Below are 20412 nucleotides of genomic sequence, written 5' to 3' on the forward strand. Positions count from 1 at the left end.
GTTCAGTGGTGACATTTGGGATCAAATCTCGCGAGTGACACCACATACCCCCACTCTTTCCTGTTGTGCCACCCACGTCACAATATGTTCAGATTTTCCATGTTCACCAAATAATTGTTCGTATTTATTTCTGTGTGCATGAACAAATGTGTTGGACAGACCTGTCGGACAAGAGTTTACTCACAAGTACAGACACAAGCCTAAAGAGTCTTCCTTAAACTCTAGTCATGAAATTCATTTTTTTAAGCTGCCAAAAAGTTTGTAATGTGTTCACAAATTCATGCCATTGGACCCAAACTTGAGCCAGTCAAATCCAGTCCACAATCCACAATAAACTTATGTGAGGTCGATGCAGCCTGATCCACTTTCTTCTAGAATTTGACACCGTGTAGCCTGGTAGAATTTTACCATCCCAGAACATGTAGTTTTCATAGTCACCACCATGAGAACCTCAAATCCAATATAATTAGGCCTTCTGCTTCCAAATTAATCATCAAAACTATTCACCACCACCATAATTCACGGGTACATAATGTTTAATAATAGTATTTTTAGTACCACATACATGCCAGAATGATTATGGTTTTACTACATTTTTACTTCATGTGTCTACAGTCATTTATCTAGACCGAACCACATTCATTTAATGGAAGCCAGCAGGAAGTCAGTTCCAAATTTGGTCAAGATTCTTAATGGAGCAAAAAGAACACGGTCTGTGGACTGTAAGTTTCATAGGAATATTATCCATGCAGCTTGTATCCGACCATACACAGGCTTAGTTAAGTTTAACAAGCCTGAATCGTAGAAATCTAAATGATAACATACGATGGCTTGGCTGTACCTTCTCCATCTTTGTGGATTTCCTCATCTTCTGCCACATGTTTTGACGGCCCCAACAGCTTCTGTTGGCTGTCATCCTTGTTCGTGGCTGCAGACACATCCTCCTCGTCACATGCACCCTTTTTCTCACTGTCCAGTGTTGGAACTGCGTTCTGGCATGGTGTGGGGGACCCATTCGTCTTTGGCAGGTTGTCCAGGATTGCAGATGGTTTGCTACCCTCTTCCTCCATGACATGCATTCTGTTGAGGCTGCAAAACACATACATGCAGCTGTTAAGTCGTTTGTAAGACTCTGACAAGAACAAGCTATATAAAATCTTTATAATGGTTCACAGGATTGCTGTTATTTTCAAATATATAAGGGATAGCTAGTAAATGGGTCACAAACTGAAGTAAATCGGCTCTAATGGATATAACAGCTTTTTGTGTGTATCGCTAGGTAGCACCCCAGTTCCAGCATCATGCCAGACTAACTAACAGATGAGCATGCGCATGTTTAGAAGGTGGATTCAGTGCTTGAGACGTATACTACTGAATATCAGCATCCTGTTGTGCATTTTTAATGGGCAGAAGGACTCAATGCAACAGATATTCATAAAGAAATGTTTCCTGTTTATGGTAGTAAGTGTTTGTCGCGTAAAGCGGTTCACAGCTGGGTCGAAAAATTCTCTCAAGGACGTTCAAAACTCGCAGATGATGCCCGACCATGTCGCCCTGTTGAGATTGCGACAGAAGCAACTGTGCAGCGGGTTGAAGAGCTAATTCGAGCTGACAGGAGGATAACGATAGGCAGTGCAGCAACTGCACTAGTGTGTTCCCATGGTTTAGTATACAGCATAAAGCCTGATTGTTTGATGTTTCGGAAAGTGTGCGCATGGTGGGTGCCCAACTGAAGGATCGAGGAAAAAATTAACTGAATGGGTCTTGCAACATGTCTTATGGTTTGAAGGGGAAGATACGCATAACAGGATTGTTGCTGGGGACGAATTGTGGGTGCATCACTACTCATATCAACCCGAATCAAAACATTCTTCAATGCAATGGAAACATCCCAGTTCACCTTCAACCAAAAAGTTTAAGGTTGCACTATTAGCTTGGAAGGTTATGCTTACCGTATTTGGGGATTCTGAGGGAGTACTGTTAGCCCCTTTTCAGAAGCATGATGAAAATGTGAATTCTGGTTCGTAACGTGAAGTTCTGCTGAAGCTTCAGGATGAAATTCGTAGAAGAATTCAAGGTCAACTGGCAAGAGGGGTACTGCTTCATCATGAGAATCCAAGAACTACAGTGGGAAATTCCTGCACATCCGTCTTACAGCCCGGACTTGGACCCTAGTGACATCCATCTGTTTGGTCCCCTAAAAAACCATTGTGGTAGCACGCGATACGCTGATGACGAGGTTGAAACGGAGGTGCGGACGTGAGACAACAGTCAAAAGACTTCTACGAGTATGCTGAGGGCTTCGACGAACTGATAAAGCGATGGGGCAAGTGTATCAGTGTGGGTGAGAAATAAATGTTTTTCCCGGGTTTGAATATCACATGTTTTACGTTTTATATCCATTTGTGACCTATTTATTGACTCTCCCTCGTATCGTCACGTGTTAGTGACTGACAAGGGGTCTGTATTAATAACTGTATCTATTGAACGATTATAACTTTGTAACTACAAATGATTATGACACACTCACTACTGTACACTATAAAGTCACTACAGCACGCACTCTAGCTTCTCACTCTGTTAGGTTTCACTAGTCGTTCTGACAATGGGGATTTCTCTCGTTTCGTGCTCACGTCCTTGCTGGCTGCTGACTGACTCACAATTAAGTAGGTAGATCGGGTGAATTAGTGCTGGTCCTCGCCAGCACATTCAAACTTGGTTGCCTAGTGACGGCCCGGGTATTGCTGACGCGGGAGCGTGTTTTGGTTGATGTGGAAACGTTTTTACCGGCTGTTGCTTAGCAGTGGACGATTTTTCTTGGCCCCCTATTCCTGCATTCAGGTGTCATGTCACATATACACTGTATGTTAAGTATGCGACAGACATGAGGCTTGCATTATACGCGGATGATGCCACCACTGGGCACGATCAGGTGACAGTCATCAACTTCTCATCCCACTTCTCTGAAATTCATCTTGCTATTGTTCTTCCATTTCTTTCTCGGTCTTCTTAGTGGTGGTTTTCCCGGTAGATTCCCCACCAAAGCTACATTCCAAGTCCACAGAAACAGTTATTTCGGCACCCTAGGTAACCTGTATAAATTACATAATTCATCTTTATGTAGTGCTCTGAATTTCTCAATAATTCTTGCCCTCGTAGGTCCAGTTATTTTCTGAAATTGTAACCCCACGCACTGGAGATTAATTCTACAAAGAGTTCATTCTTCTGGGATATAACGCCGTGTAGTCCGTTGAAAGTCGACCACCGTTTCAGAAGAATATGCCAAGCAAGAGACCGGCGTGGAGGAGAGACCATGTCTGCTACGTCGGATGACTTTCAACGGAATACACGGCGTTATTATCCCAGAAGATATAACTCTTCATACCCACCGCGGTGAGAACCTCAAAACCTAACAATTTTTTTCGAGTATGTAATGTGGTGACATGAGGTTGAAGAAAACTGCATAATGAGGAGCTTCATAACTTGTACTCTTCTCCAAGTATAATTAGAATGATCAAATCAAGGAGGATGAGTTGGGCAGGACATGTAGCACGAATGGGGGAGACGAGGAATGCGTATAGGATATTGGTGGGAAAGCCAGAAGGAAAGAGACCACAGGGAAGATCAAAGCGTAGGTGGGTGGACAATATTAGACTGGATCTCACAGAGATAGGATGGGATGGTATGGATTGGATAGATCTGGCTCAGGATAGGGACCAGTGGAGGGCTGTTGTGAACACGTTAATGAAACTTCGGGTGCCATTAAATGCTGGAAAATTCTTGAGTAGCTGCAGAATTGGCGGCTCCTCCAGAAGGGCTCAGCTCCATGAGTAAGTAAGTAAGTAAATGTAAAATGTGGTGTCGTACTTTAAGGGAAGAACTTAATTACAGTTTCATTTAACGTGACTGACCGCCTCTGTGGTCTAGTGGTCAGACTTCCTGGCTGCAGATTCGAGGTCAGGGTTCGATTCCCGGCGTTACCAGATTTTCTGAGAAGTAGTGGGTCTGAAACGGGGTCCAGTCAGCCTCGTGAGGAGCTACTTCAAGGAAATAGAGGCTCCGGTCTAGAAACCCGAAATTAACGACCGTGGGGAACCGTTGCGCTGACCACGCAACACTCCCTATCCGCTAAAGTTGGCACTAACTTCGCAAACAAGCGGCGGTAGTTCGGTCGGTATAGTTCGCTTGTGGACTAAAACCACGGAGTTTGGTTTGTAGCAACGTTGCTCTCGTGCCCCTGATATTATTAATCGCCTCATTCAGTCCAGGATGACGGTATCGACGGCCTTCCCGGGTGGACTGCAATCCTCATGCACTGACATCAGCTTCTATTTGTACACGTTAATCCATATTTAAAGGCTTATTTTTACCTGACATGAGAAGCCATACGAGTTGCACATAACAAATTTTTGCATTCAGCGTGGACGTAAACATTCGTTCTGCGACAACTCATGAGTTTCCCGACGCTTGGGAATGAACATGTAGATAGGGAAGGACTTAAAAAGGGCTGTGCCGCGTATCAGGGTTTCCCATTGTCCCACAACACCTGTCTAGTGGCAAGTTACTGGTCAAGGACCGGACGACTGGGGTTCGATTCGCTGCAGAATGAATTCTTCACATAAACACGAAGTCTATATCACCTCTGCGACTCCTAGAGCTTCTTAGGGCGAGGGCACACCAAGGAAACTGGCAACCGCAACGCAACCGTAATTTCCGAGAATTGTTATCTGAGTTGAACACATGTTACTGGACGGAGAAGCGCAAATTGAGGAAACGGCAAGGCAGTTTCCTCAGTTTGCGCTGATCCTTCCAGTAACATGTGTTCAACTCAGATAACAATTCTCGGAAATTACGGTCGCGTTGCGATTGCCAGTTTCCTTGGTGTGCCCTCGCCCTAATTCAAATACTTCTCCGGGACTGTCACGATGACCACTCCCAATCTGTTCCGACATGAAAAATACATGGATATCTATTTCCATGTTCCCTTTATGCCCTCATGCACAGGGAATATTTTTTACTTTAATCTGTAAGGGAGACGGACCAAACGGGAACGGAGAAACGCACACGGCGAGGCCTTGGCATGATGTAATGTCGTTACGATGGTTGGTTCATGCAAGTTCATATGAGGGGCATGTAGCACTGACGTGACCGCCTCTGTGGTCTAGTGGTCAGAGGTCCCGGGTTTGATTCCCGGCGCTACCTGATTTTCTAATAGTAGTGGGTCTGGAACAGGGTCCACTCAGCCTCGTGAGGATAACTGATGAGCTATTTCAAGGAAATAGCGGCTCCGGTCTATAAAACTGAGATTAACGGCCGTGGGAATCCGTTGCGCTGACCACGCGACACCCTCTATCCGCTAAAGTTGGCAGTAACTTCGCCGACAAGCGGCGGTCGCTCGGTCGGTATAGTTCGCTTGTGGACTACAGGCTACGGAATAGCACTGATGTAAGTAATGTGGGGGAATGTTGGTTAGAAAATATGAGTAATTTGGTAGTTTCACAGTATGCGAACTGGTTTTATATAGGACCCAGAGGTGGTTTTTGGTGATATGACGGCAGTGAACCTTCGGGTTCCGTAACAACTGAATATTCTTCAGAACACTTCTCAGAAAACTCCGTACCTCTTCTTATTGCTGTCTATGATGATGACAGACTGATAGAAACAGGCCATCGGGAACGGACACAGACAAGAGTTTGGTGTCTTTCAAGTGGTGTGACACCACTTAGTGGACCAGCAAATCCAAAAATATCGCTTCAGACTCCGCCATACTACGAATAGTCAGAATAAATGCCATGAAAATTGTTTTACCTTGAGATCCGCTGACAAGCCTATTGGATCAAGGACAGACCCCATTCCACATTAAGGTTTTCCAGTTTTTCATCTCACGAAACGAACGCGTAATTACATAAAAAAAGTGCTTATACAACTTCTGTTGGTTTAGTCCTTTGAGGATAACACTTTTCGGAATTACGTTAGCGATCTAAGTGGGTGTTTGTTCGTTTATCAGCCCCTGATTATACACAGGCGAATACGACTGAAAGCTCAGTAACCGGTGTTTGCCAAACTAGGTACCGACATCACGATATTGGAAACCAGTCTTCCCCGTCGCGAACACCCTGACATGCGGCCATGCAAACTTGCGAGGTGGGAGCAACATTAACGCCGGCCAATGCAGATTCCTGAAGTTCATGTGTTCATGATCGGAAAAATATGCAACTTTTAGTACGGTACGGTGTTCGTCAGACCGCCTCTGTGGTCTAGTTGCTGGCTACAGATCCAGAGGTTCCGGGTTCGATGATGGCTATGTTGGCCCAAACATGTAGCGCATTTAAAACTAAAGAAAATTTAAACTAGTAAAGGTGATAAGTTTTGTGGGGCGTGGTGTTGCACGTAAGACGGCGAATGATCGAAGCAAATACCCGGACAGCACGGTCTTCTGTTTTCTCTCGAGGAAAGAAAGTAGACTAATCGAAGTTTGCCTATCTCCTTCAGCAACATCCAGCTCTTCAACTCTGACTTACCTAATAATGTCAGTGAAATGAAACCTTTCTACAGTGAATAGTCCCTTTGTATCTTTGCAATACAAATCGAGAAATTTGAAATAACCCCTTCACTTTTACTGTTAAATCAATTCTTAGTACGGACATGAATTACTCAGACTCTAGCTGTCCCCCCTCCCATTCTATACTCTCACTTCCAAAGAACGTAACAGTCTTTGAACCGGAAGTGAATATTTAGTTACACCCACCTCGGCTGCTGGGTGGGAGTGCTGATGAGTAACGTTGTTCCTGGAAAATATTAGGTATCAACTGCAGAAGTTACTGGCGGCAAATGGAGAAATTGGGAAGCGGATATGGAATATTTCAGTACAGTATCCCAGTATTCGCCTGAACTCCTGAAAAACCCACTTTCTTCTAAATGGCATATAAAAATTCAGTTAATGCTGTTTAGTGTAAGAAGCACCGGTTATTGTGAGAACCACACGAAACACAGAAATGCCCTCTGTGGGCAGAATGCTGAGATTTACTTACTCGTGGAGCTAAGCCCGTCTTGAGGAGCCGCCAATTCTGCAGCTATTCAAGAATTTCCCAGCATTTTATGGAACCCGAAGGTTCACTGGTCCCTATCCTCAGCCAGATAAATCCAATCCATACCATCAAATCCTATCTCTCTATGATCCATTTTAATATTGTTCACCCACCTACGCCTTGGTCTTCCCAGTCGTCTCCTTCCTTCCGGCTTTCCCACCAATATCCTATATGCATTCCTCGTCTCCCCCATACATGCTACATGCCCTGCCCACCTCATCCTCCTTGACTTTACCATTCTAATTATACGTCGGTTACTTCAAAAGTCATGGCAACTAATTTTTGGGGGGGGCAAACACGTTACAGTGAAGAAAGTTCAAAATATACTTATGAAAGGGCATGATATATCCCTCCGATTGGCTTAGTTAGATGTGAAGGGGCGTAGGTATAGTAGGCAAGAAAAATTGCACATTACAGAACGGCTGTTTTTTTTTCTTTCTTTTATTCTTTAATCCTCCAAAAATTCAATGTTTCATGTTTCATCGATGGAAATTATCCGATTCAAGAATTTGTCTCCTTCAATTTCATATCGTTCGAGGTTCACACGACTTGCTTCAGAACGTGTCCACTTTTGAACCTCGTTTAATTCGTGTGGCACCCAATTCGCTGCAATCTGCCGCATGTGTAGGTCTTTCCGTAAGATTCGATGCACAGTTGCCTGGTCTCTGTAACTCCTTCAGAGGCCAGCGCCTATCTTCCTCCATGCACCGGGCGATCACGGCACGAGAAACATCGGTACGAACGGACACAGGGCGTCCACTACGTTGCAAGTCGGCACTTGCTTCTCTTCCACGTTGGAATGCTTCTATCCCCCTTGCAACAGTTCTGTAGGGTAGAGCACGATCACCCAGAGCTTCCACAAGCTCTGAGTGACATTCAGTCGCATTTCTGCCGCGAAGCACTGCTATTTTCACGAAACAACGCTGTTCCAGCCGGCTAACGTTCATTCTCGCCGAAGGTTATGATCACACTGACTTCGCGCTGGACTCGCTTCGTTGTCCTTCGATTTCCGCATCATCTAGCGGCATCATTAGAAATCAGACGTTGCTGTCTCTCAGCGGCAAATTTGGAAATTCCGGTCGGAGCTTTCGAAATTTCGGAAAAATTATGTTGCCATGATTTTGAAGTGACCCACGTACTTGGAGAAGAGTACAAGTTACGAAGCTCCTCATTATGCAGTTTTCTTCAACCTCCTGTCACTTCATCTCTCTTCAGTCCAAATATTCTGCTCAACACCCTGTTCTCAAACACCCCCACAGTCTATGTCCCTCCCTTAATGTCAGAGACCAAATTTGACACCCATACAGAACCACAGGCAAAATTATAGTTTTGTATATTCTAATTCTGTGTTTTTGGACAGCAGACGAGAAAACAAAAGGCTCTGGACTTAATGGTAGCAAGCGTTACCCGAGTTCAATCGCCTCTTAATTTCCTCCCGAATCAGGTTTTGATCTGTTATCGTTGTTCCCAAATATCTGAACTGTGCCACATTTCAATAACATCTGTTTCCTATCTTTGTGTCATGATTTTCCCCTGCATTTTGGCGACTCCTTGTCATAAATACAATCCTGTAATATTCAGTTACCAAACTGTAAGTTCAGAGCCGCACAAAATGGCATCGTGAACTAAGCTCCGAAAATGAGACGCCACATCGTGTAGGCCCATGCAAGAAGGCATTCGATATTCGTTACGAGGCCTGCATCCATCTATAAGCTGCCTGTAGCCCTATTGCTGTTCCTAGCAGTTGTGATTCATCTGAACTCATTCCACTGGGACAGATGTATCTGCTAAGACACAGAATAGTTTTTCAAAGAATTGAATGAAGTTCCTGAAAGAAGTCCCCATCATTCTCCTTTTCTAAGTATTGCAGAAGGAAATGTCACAAGATCGTTTCTTGAAGACCTGAACCAGTTAAGAATAGCAGTCTTCTTAGTAAGTGTTTTCTTCAGTTTGAGTTTAAATGAAATGATTCTTGACCTACAGTCTTCATGGAATTTCTAGACAGATGACTAATTTGAAACAAAGTATGTGTAAATCCAAATGTCGCAGTCGAATGGATCAGAATTCCTACTTCGTAATAGGAAGTCTTTGGTTTGAATCTAGGCCACGAGACCGAATATCATGAGACCTTCCGCGATTTTACTCAGTCCCTCCAATAAATTTTGATGCAGGACATTAGAGGAGGAGACGACTCTCTCTCCCTATTCCTCTGCAAGCGGTTTATTTATGTAATTTATTTTGGATATATACATAGGTACTGTGTTTGCATGTGGCAGCTACTGATAAAATGTGAAAGCATACTGGATACTTACTTTTAACAAATTTTGCATCAAACTTCATCACTTTCATGAAAATTATAAACATGGCGACGAGGCGAAACTGAGGTCATGTTTCACGTCTTTAGCAATTCAAGGAAGTGTTTAAAATTGGTGCGGCAACCTACGATCCGCAGGCTGTCCCTTTTTATTGGACTTCTTTAAATACAGGTTTGTGTAAAGGAGCCGGGATAACTGAAGTCAGTATAGTGACTAGGCTGGCTGGATGATGGACGAATCAGGAGACACGTAGCAACTGGTGTCAGAAGTGGGACAGGACTGGATTAACTGACTGAATTGTTCGATTGGAGACGGCAGTAGATCGCTCTATCGTCACACTAGAAAAATGGAGCGAGTAACATAAGGCCTGCTAACCATTCAAAGAGAAATGAAAGGCAACTAAGAAAGGGTGGAGGCCGAAACGGAGGCCTACTTCCATACTTTACAGTTCACTACAGAACACAGTCTAGTATTCTCAGTCTGTTACTAGTCGTTTCCTGGTAACAGTTTCTAACGAGAGCTATTCCACTGCCTCCGGGCTCAAGTCCTCTCCGAATCGCGGCTCCCTTCTGACTAGTCTTGTTTCAGTTGGCCTCTTTATAACCGCTTTGCACGCAACGAGTGAAGAACATCCGTCTCTCTGTTGCTGTACCATTGTCGCGTTCGTGTCTGTTGGAGTTCCCATGTGATCGCTACTCAGCCAGTCCATTGGAGCGCTGGTGGCTGCCTAGCAACGAGTCTACACGCTATAATATCATATGCATGTGAAAGCTTCTCACTGGCCTACACTGAAGGTTGTATTCTCCATTGTGGTCCACTCTAGTTCGACGTACATCGAAAAGCACCTGGATATGGCACTTTAGTGCTGAAACATGTAGTGCAAGAGAGAAGAGTAAGGTGAATAAATGTATGCACTGTAAGACGGTGAGAATAAATCATGGACATAAATCAGTGCAACAGGACACTAAAATATAACATAACACTAGCAAGTTCAGTCTAAATGTACTATTTGTACTGAATCGTTCGAAGGATTCAAATCATTGGAATAACTACCTAACTTCATGGAGCTGAGCCCCTGTTGAGAAGCCGCCAGTTGTGCAGCTACTCAAGAACTTCCCAACATTGTATGGAACCCGAGGATTCATTACCGTGTTCACAAGAACCCTGCACTGGTCCTTATCATAAGCCGTACTAATCCAGTCCATACAACCCAATTCTACCTCTGTAAGATCCGTTTTAATATTATCCCCACCTACATCTTGGTGTTCCTAGTGATCTCTTTTCTTCTGGCATTCCCACCAATATCCTATATGCGTTCCTTTTCTTCCCCATTCGTGCTACATGCCCTGCCAACCTCATCCTCCTTCACTTGATCATTCTAATTATACTTGGAGAAGAGTACAAGTTATGAAGCTCCTCATTATGCAGTTTTCTCCAACCTCCTGTCATTTAATCTCTCTTCGGTCCAAACATTCTCAACACCCTGTTCTCAAACACCCTCAGTCTATGTTCCTCCCTTAAATTTTGAGGATCCTTCGTCGAAACATGGCTTATGTTTCTTCACTTCATAATAACCTAGACTCTCTCTGGCTGAAATTTGTATACTGTAATAGTTTCCAAAGCCCTATTAATATCCACCCCAGCGTCTAAGTTTTCCAAAGCTGCGAACCTACTTGAGATTTCAACACGATACTGCTCTTTACCCTCTACCTCGATTAATTTCTTGAGTTTGAACCTCTCCATATAAACTCTATACGTTGTTCGTTTACTCAATGCCAGTCTCTCCCTAACTTTTATCACCACCAGATAGTGGTCATTATCATAATCTGCTGCCCTCAAGGATCGGACATGAAGTACACTTGAAGAAAGTAGTCTTCTGGGATTTGGCACCGTGTATACATGGTGTTAACCGACGTTTCGGAGGAACGTATCGCCTCCATCTTCAGGGTAGAAGAAAAAATATAAGAAATCTGCAAGCGGAGAGACCGTGAGAACCTTACATGAAGTACACTTGACTGCAGCCTCCTATCTATCAAAATACAGTCAATTTTATTGTGAGTCTTTCCATCAGGAGACGTTGAAGTAAATTTATGAATGTTATGATGTGGGAACATTGTACTTTTGGCAGTCAGATTTTTTGATATGGCAATATCATTGCTAATTTCGTGTAAACTCTCACTCCCAACTGTTTGTTTGAAAATGTCTTGCCTACCTACTTTTGCATCGAAATCTCCTAACAATATTGTCGCATGGTATTTGGGAGACTTGCCGAATACACGTTCTAGTGCCTAGCAGAAGCTGCTATTCATACCAATTTTATCTTGTTTGGGGAATGAACATTCCGAACAACGGTATCACATCAGGCTCCTCTAAGTACGTGTATTATGTACTCGTACGACATCGTATCACTAAAAAAACTCTAGCTTTACCTTTACCTATTACGTTTCATAAATTTCTTGTATTTCAGTCTTCAGGTGAACGTGATACGAAAGAAAACCTATTCTGTTGGCTTCCTCGGCAGGAGTACTCTCAAACGAAGGACCCCCAACCAACATGTCCAACAGCAGGTTTGCTTTCGTATTCTGTCCACCTGAACACTTAACCAATTTCCCAAACGTGATTTTAATAAACTCTGGTGATGAGTGTGTTGTCATGACAACTTGTGCTGTCTGCGTGAGGCCTGATTATATATTTTATTGGACCAAAGGCATATGATGTGTAGTCATGATGATTTTGAAATGTGTGACATGTTTTATATCCAGCCCTACACGGAGATAATTGGATCCATGAAGTGAAAATAAATGTAACTGTATATTGGAAGGGTTCACCATAATAACTGAAACAAAAAATGTCACATCATCGTCAAAAAGCTTTAAACTTAGACATGCACAGGTAACACCAGAAAAACATCCTACCCTGATAGCTCATCCAGTGAATGAAACGTCTTGTACAATAACACTAATGAACTGACACGCTGCTCATAACATTCCACGGCATATCTGCGAAGTCGCATTTGGGTCGAAAACGAAAATTTGGGCCATCGGCACATTTCTGCCAACACGAAACGGAAACCGTGTGCAAGTGAGAGGCGAAGCACACGCACACGCGCTCTCAACTGCGCGCGTTCATTCACGCACAAATATGCGAGACCGCGTTTATTTCAGTCGTATCAGCACAACACACATGCAATATGCCACGTGTCCGACTATATAAAAGAATATGAAACTTCGTTTGGACAGAAATATATTTTTGTCGGTTGGCAGCACTCATTAACAGTCCTATCTGTTTGCGAGGATATTTTTTTCCCCATTGGCGCTACATCCCTCATTTGGGCCTAGGCCTACCTCCATGAAACTCTCCGTTTTCACTTCGCTTTACTAGATCTTAGGCATACGGTACTCCTTGGGCGGGTGATCAGCTCGTCGCAAGGCTTCTACCTGTACACAAACACAGAAAAACGCACAAAAACATCCATGCCCTGAGTGGGATTCGTACCCACGATCCCGGCTTCCCAGGGAGCGAAGACAGTGCATGCCTTAGACCGCTCGGCTTCCGTGACCGGCTGCGAGGATATTACATTTACGTATATTAGGCAGTGGCCCAGTTTATACAGCAATGCGACAAGAACATAGGCATGGCGCAAGCGGTTAGTCGTTGGCTACCCACCGCGGCGGCCGGGTTCAGTCCCGGGTCTGGTCAAGTGGGATTTGTGGTGGACAAGGTGGCGCTTGGGCGGGTTTTCTCCGAGTACTTCGGTTTCCCCTGCCAATCTTCATTCCTCCAATTGCTCCACATTCACCCTCACCTATCATTATGGGCTGGTACAGTAGGCCAGAAGTGGCCGCAGTACAAGGGACTTAGCCCACCCTACTAGCAATAAAAAAATGCGTTGTCTCTAAGAAATCTAAATTCAGTGACAGGTTAGCTTAGTTAGCGTTATGTTTGTGTTGGGTATACTTAGCGTAACTAAGGCACTAATCCGAGTACGTTACGCGGCAGATGACTGTAAAGTGTTTCCTAAATGTAGACTTAGTAACGAAAAAGCAGATGTACTCGTATATGACGATATGAAATGAAAGTTGGTCTGTAGGGCAGAGTTACGACAGGTAATTCCAGTAACAGCTCATAAAAGTCATGTTCCGATCGCATTCTGCCCATCAGCTTAGCATGCCTAGAAATCTCGGGAGAAATTACGGAAGGGATTTACATAATCCTCCTGGGGGGGTAAAGCGGCCAGAAGATGAAGCTGACCTATTACCTCCAAACCGTCCTGAAGGTTTACCTATAAGCCTTCATGGTGGACTGCCTAGACAAAAGGAGAAGTTAACCGTTACATTATGGACCTACAAAACAGATTCACAAATTCGACATGAATGTTGCTTTTCAAAACCAATACATCACACATCACTTGTCAAACCTAGCATATCAAGCGATGGAAAGGCTGAATGTTGTTTGCCCCTCAAATCATCTCAGAAAATGAGTTTATTTTTTAGAATTCCTAGAATGTTCGCATTAAACCTACCAGTCATACGTCAAACATCAATTTAACAGGTGAGGAATTAGGTTTATAACTGAAGAGTATTGCGACCCCATATAGCCCGATAAAGGTGGGCGAAATACTGGCCACAGTTACTGCTGTGAGAACCTCAAATCCAGCTGAGGTCCAGCCAGATCCGCATATAGAAGGAGGGGGGGGCGATTACAAGTTCAATCTTCTGTAACCGTTCATTTGATTGGAGAACTGTTGTGCATAAATTAAACATGTATTAGATTAAGATTACTAAATTACAAACAAAGAGATCCGGCAGATAGCTAGCTCTTACACGCGGAAGGGACATAGTTCAAGTTTTGCTATGTGAACAGGAAGTAACATCTGGTACTTTCCTGGAATTCTGGCAGTTTCAGCAACGTCGGAAAGGCTTTGAGAAAATGAGAGCTGACAGCTTGGGACAGCGATAACTTAGAAGTGGGACGGCCGGAGCCTCACACCCTGACTGTAATGCATCAAGGGGCTGTCATCCTTAGCGTCAGGTCAGCATCTGCCAGAATCACATAGCAGAGCAACATGATTGGGAATTCAAAATTTAGGGAACCTCCTAGTTTGAAGAATTAACCAATGGCAGAAGTGGAGGAGTGGATTTCTCTTGGAGTCTGGGGTTCGTGGACCTCAGAATTCAGAGAGAGGGCATTCCACCTCGAGGAGTCTGGACACAACTTTCGGCCAAGTCGGACACTAAATTTACAACTACGGCCCTTCCGTAGAGCAGTATAAGAAAAGTCCAAAGTAAATGTATTAATGAATTCAGTTGTATTTAGTGTGCTGAACGAGATTAAATGACCATTAAGTGCAACGGTTGTAGAGAGTGTGTGTGTGAAATTGTAGTGAAGGGTTCCTCCTGCCCTGTCCGAGCCAGACCCTTATAAGACCCTGGGATAGGAACTCAACTCTACCGACTACCAAAAAGAACCCAAAGAAGTGATAGGTGAAAGAGTGGCGCACAACGAAAAGGGCACAAAGGAAGTGAGCGGTTACACTTCCTCTCCCCTCTGTCTGGAATGGTCTGAGGGGGAGAAACGTTTTCGTTCTGCCACAATGTATTGTAACGTGTTTCCAGTAGATACTTCCATGGTGACAGAGCGACCGCTGCTTGTCGTCGAAGTTAATGCCAACATTAGCGAATAGATAGATGTCACATGGTCAGTGCAACGAATGCCCACGGCCGTTAATCTCGGTTTTCTAGACCGGAACCGCTATTTCCTTGAAAGAGCTCCTCAATTATACTCGCGATGCTGAGTGGACACCGTTCCAGACCCACTACTTCTCATAAAATCTGACAGCGCCGGGAATCGAACCCGGGACCTCTGGATCAGTATAGTTCTCTTACGGACTAAAACCACGGAGTTTGTTTTTTGTTTTGTTTGACAGAGTAACCAACAGTTATATCAACAGAAAACTTGATTTGTGAATCTGTGCCTTAAACCGTAGTTAGTTATTTTTAAAGGGAAATCATACTTGCACTACTGGGTACAGCGCAATGCCGCCAGAGCGGAATGGTGCCACTGGTCTCCTATCATCACAGTTCGAGAATCTTGTCTTCATTTCGCTACACCAGACTGCAGAGCTGTAACCGAACCACACACCACGTTGCACGAATATTTTCACGCCGTTCGTAATCTTACCTTGAGATAAACGAAACGGTACACAGGAACACACCCGACACGTGCAGGCCGGCCTGAATGCATCACCGTGTCACCAGTCACAATCATCGCACTTCACAGTGCGAGTCGTGGTTCACAACTGACGGGGAGTCCTGCCGCCAGAACGGATACGATCGATGAAGACCGGCGCGCGGATCTCTTCCGAGAAAGTTTCCAAGAAACTGTATGACGCGTGTTCGTTTGCGAAACGTCACAAGTATAGTGATTCACACGCAGAATAGCAGAGACGCGTGGGCATTTTGCAAAAAGTCTCCCCCCCATACACACACACACGCCACACAAAGATTAGACAAAATAAAAGAGAAAATGCAACTCTCTCTTTCTCCTCGTCCGCTTTAAAAAGGTCATGTGGAGGCCCGGCTGGCCAATAGCAGCTCGCCTATACTCGCGAAATCTTTGTATGTGTGACCCCAATGTCCTCTAACGTCCTGAAATGCCTTTATTAGCTCAGCCAATGGGAACTCTCCTCTCGGGGTGAACATTCTCTCGAAACGCCGCGGCTTCATTCTGCGCATGGCACGGTTCCTCTTTCTCTTTCTTTCTTTCTCTTTCTCTGTCTCTCGGAGGTAGTCAACACAAGCCGTGTGTGTGTGGTTCTGAATTTCAGTGCCTCTGTGGCTTTCTTCATCCTTTTTTCCTCTCTTCTACAGATTTTTCTGTCCCCTCAGCAAGAGGTCTTCTTGGTTTGTTCCCTCCTCGAACATCTCTCCTGGTTCGTATCCCGATATTCTGTTGAAGCCTGACCCCCTGCCAAATCTCCACACACGAAACTGCGTCGCCTCTACCGTTGGGCGTGGGGGGNTCGCAGGCCGAAAGCTAGGTTAGATAGAGACTAGAAGCATTATCCAGTGATGGGGGGTAAAGTGGAACGAGATCACAGACTGGGGGACGCTGCAGCAGAACTACAGTTCTAATATGCACCGTCATAATCCGAATGACCATCACCATCCACCACAAAAGCCTCTTCGACCGAAACCTAAGTCAGTTAAAACCGGTTCGTATTTAATTAAGCTCTAAGCCAGAGGTCTTAAACGCCGGCAAGAGTAGGTCATAATTCTGTTCTTAAAATCTGCATCTTATACATGACTTTTGTTTGTAACAGTTAACCAACGATGAAAATATAAGGATATGTACCCCCGTTGCAGCAGAATCCAAAGGTTCATCACCGCTAACACCCAAGCCCGGGAATGGACATAACCCATATATTAGTCCACTCAGACTTGCAGGATTTGAGGTCCTCACATCGGTGGTCATGAAAAGTACCATCTTCTGGGATATAACGCCGTGTAATCTGTTGAAAGTCACCCGAAGTTTCGGAGGAATATATCCCCTCAATCTTCTGGGTCCAAGAATAAGCCAGGCAAGAAACCAGCGTGTAGCAAGTTGCAAACAGAACAGCTCTGAAGACCCTGAAGATGGAGGCGATGTTCCTCTGAAACGTTGATTGACTTTCAACGGGCTATACGGCGTTATAACCCAGAAGGTAGATATCTCCAGTGTGACTTATTTCTCAAATATCCGGCTTCATATTCTTCTTTCTCCTTTTGGGTCTCTATAAGTGGTCGCTTACGAAACGGGTTTCCCACCGAAATATTTTATGTATTTCTTATTTCCTTCATCCCATGACATTACTGTAGTCCAACGTAGGATCCATGTTAATTTTTTCGGAAGCATCTGTCCACATTACGTTGCTTCTGAGGGTGTTCGGAAACTACATTTACTTGCACATTCCACTTGCTTTGCGGCAGTAACTTCTATAGTGGTCCAAATAACTAAACTAGGACTGCAGTTCATGTATTCATATTAAAAGAGAATAAGGGAAAGTGCAGATAATGTATAAGAATTGTTAGTCAATTAATACGTTAACTGATCCACTGTTTCTAATTTAAATAATGGACTCCAATGTTCATCATCGTAACGACAAAAGCCGGATACTGATCTCTATCATGAGCCAGATTAATACAACTCGCATCTAATTCACTCTGCTATACTGAATCTTTCGGCAGGTTCCTTCTATTGGGAAATCCAAGGTTCCTTACAGAGTTTACAGAATGCCATCATTAGATCCTATCCTAAGCAAGCTGAATCCACTCCACACCTTATATTTCTGTCAACACTTTAGGTGTCCGAAGTGGTCTCTTCCCGTGGGTTTTCGGATCAAAGTTTTCATTCTGGGGACTGTTACGGACATTGTTCTACCTGTCCCTGTTCATAATCAAGCATTGTGCTATGAAAGCATATGTGGAAGTAGCGGTACAGCTCCACCATTCTTGACTTCGGCAGTAGATGGAGGTAAGAGTTCAGCTTCACGCCCTTGCCGCTTTACCCCCGAGGATATGGCCCCCGGTACCCAATGAATAGGAAGTTAGGTAGGCCTCGGAGCCGGTGTGGACTCTGCGGAGAACAGAAAAACCTCTTGCCCCTGCCGGGAATCGAACCCCGGCTGTTCAGCCCGTAACGTAACCGCTATACCGCCTGTGCCATCCCGGCTCCTATAGCCCACAGCACAGAAAACTTAATAATGCAATCATGGCGACAGGAAGTTGGGTGCTTGTTGCGAGTACAAACGCAAAGGCACAATAGTGCATCAGATGGGAATCGAACCTGCTCGGACTACAAGCACCACGGCCGGCCTCTTCCACGCCAGCATGTAGCTCCTTCGTTCACGAAGGTCGAAAGGCAGACAGATTATGTGAGAACATGCGACATGACCTTCAGAACCCAGATGAAGGCTGAAGAGAGACGTCACCAGGTTACGTAGCCAAAAACCCGAAGTTCAGACCCGGCTCCTAGTTTAGTCAAAAAGTTCTGAACTGGCTGAGGGCATGAGAAAATAACATACTTTTGTTGTTGTGATTATGACGATGTCAAGTCTCGTGTTCAGTAACATCACGAAAAATGTTTACCAACAGAGTGATTGTCATTGCTCAATGCAGACATATTACAGTTATATTATTGATTTATTTAACGACGTTTTTCACCTTCATAGTTTTCTTAAACCTGTGTATGAGTATGCACACAAATATATTATGAACAGAGAACTGGGAAGGGCACCTACATAATCTGTCGTGACTTTTTAAAGCCATTTTTACATATATAAAGTACAGCTGTGCCTGGGTTTAATTAAGCACCACACCATGACGACATATGGGAGAGTGAAGGTATAAACTCCACCATTTTTGACCTCGAAACTAGATGGAGGCGAGTTTCACGCCCTGGCCGCTTTATCCCCGGCGCCAGTATCCACTTCGTCAGGGACTGGTTGGGACGGTCTGGACGCTGTGGAGCGGAGAAAAATCTCTTGACTCTGCAGGGACTCCAACCCGACCGTACTGCCCGTTGCCCGTCTCTATACCGACTGAGCCATCCGGGCTCCCGCCACTTTACGTAGGGACTGAAAAACTGACAAAACGGCTCGATCAGGATAGCTGGTATTTACTCCGAGACTAGAACCCGGTACGTTCCTAACTGGGGGACGCGGTAAAGTAGTTGGTTGAGGCACTATGCTACATGTTGGAAAGCCTTGGGTTCATTTCCCGAGGTTACTGATTGTTTTCAATTGACCTGATCCTTCCAACAGCACTTTAGCCCTGGGGTCTGTTTTCAATTGACCTGATCCTTCCAACAGCACTTTAGCCCTGGGGTCGACTCAGCCTCTAACAGAAATGAACCAGGATTCTTCCTGGGGGGGGGGGGGGGGGCCGGCGCGTAAGGTTGACAACCTCACCGCCATCTGTGAGCCGACTGTCTAGGAAATGTGGTATCCCAGACCTCTCACAACCCTATGGGCCTGTTACAGGGGTAGCCTTGCTTAGCCTTACCTTCCTAACAGAAGAAGCGCTACCCACCCTACGAGGTACTGAGCAGGGACACCGGAAGACACACAGCTTTACATCCGCCGGCTTTGCTGTGTTTTGCACAACTGCCAGACGATTTATATGTCTTAATGACACATGCATACCTCTAAGTTCTTCCGAATGTATAGGTGAAGTTCCGGTGATTCCATCCTTCTGCAACAGATCCTCTTGCTTTACCCTCGGTAAGTCAATCTCTGCAGGGCAAAGGTCTGAACATTTGTGCAGGGATTTGAAACCCAGGTTGAAGAAGCAACAAGAAAGACATCTACACCTTTATAACTATTTTGGAACCTATGAGCGAGTGGGAGCAGCTGTTACAGATTTGTTCCTATGATTAATCTACACAGAAACAAGCAAAGAAAGTTATATTTCGTTCCAGGGGCGACGACGTGGTCCGTCTCCGGGCAGACTACAAATTAAATTACGAGCAGTTCTTACGTACAAGTAAGGCACCCATGACATTACAGTTAAGCAACGTCAGTTCCGATTTCAGTGGCATTGTTCTTATCTGCTTTTAGTTTATTTTACGATGATGTCAGTAAACCTGTGTACAGGCCTATGGCGTCCAATGACTTTACTATTGCGACTAATTAATCGAAAGGGCGAGGAAGAAAGAGGTCTTGGAATGCAGCGTGATTCTACATTATTGACGAGGTTTCCGTTTATAGCACATGGACACCCCGACAATCATTTAGAATCACACTGCAATTTCAATGCACTGTGCTCTAGTGTTCGGAGTTCCTGGCTACAGATCGAGAGGTCCCGGTTTCGATTCCCGGCGCTACAATATTTTGTGAGAAACGGTGGGTCTAGAACGGGGTACGCTCAGCCTCGTGAGGATAAATAAGGGGCCATTTCAAGGAAATGGCGGCTCCAGTCTAGAAAACCGAAATTAACGGCCGTGGGGATCCGTTGCGCTGACCACGTGACACC

General features: G+C 44.7%; 1 protein-coding gene across 1 annotated transcript in view; it reads right to left on the reverse strand.

Moving 5' to 3' along the window:
• The window catches only part of LOC111862823, a 244110-nt gene that overhangs the window by 12048 nt on the left and 211650 nt on the right, over window positions 1-20412 (reverse strand). The window contains exon 2 of the mRNA XM_023848550.2: window positions 842-1089. Within this exon, the coding sequence (XP_023704318.1) occupies window positions 842-1089 (248 nt within the window). The remainder of the gene's footprint in view (window positions 1-841; window positions 1090-20412) is intronic.

The sequence above is a fragment of the Cryptotermes secundus genome, unplaced genomic scaffold (genome assembly GCF_002891405.2).
Source record: "Cryptotermes secundus unplaced genomic scaffold, Csec_1.0 scaffold1105, whole genome shotgun sequence".
Classification (NCBI taxonomy): Eukaryota; Metazoa; Arthropoda; class Insecta; order Blattodea; family Kalotermitidae; genus Cryptotermes; species Cryptotermes secundus.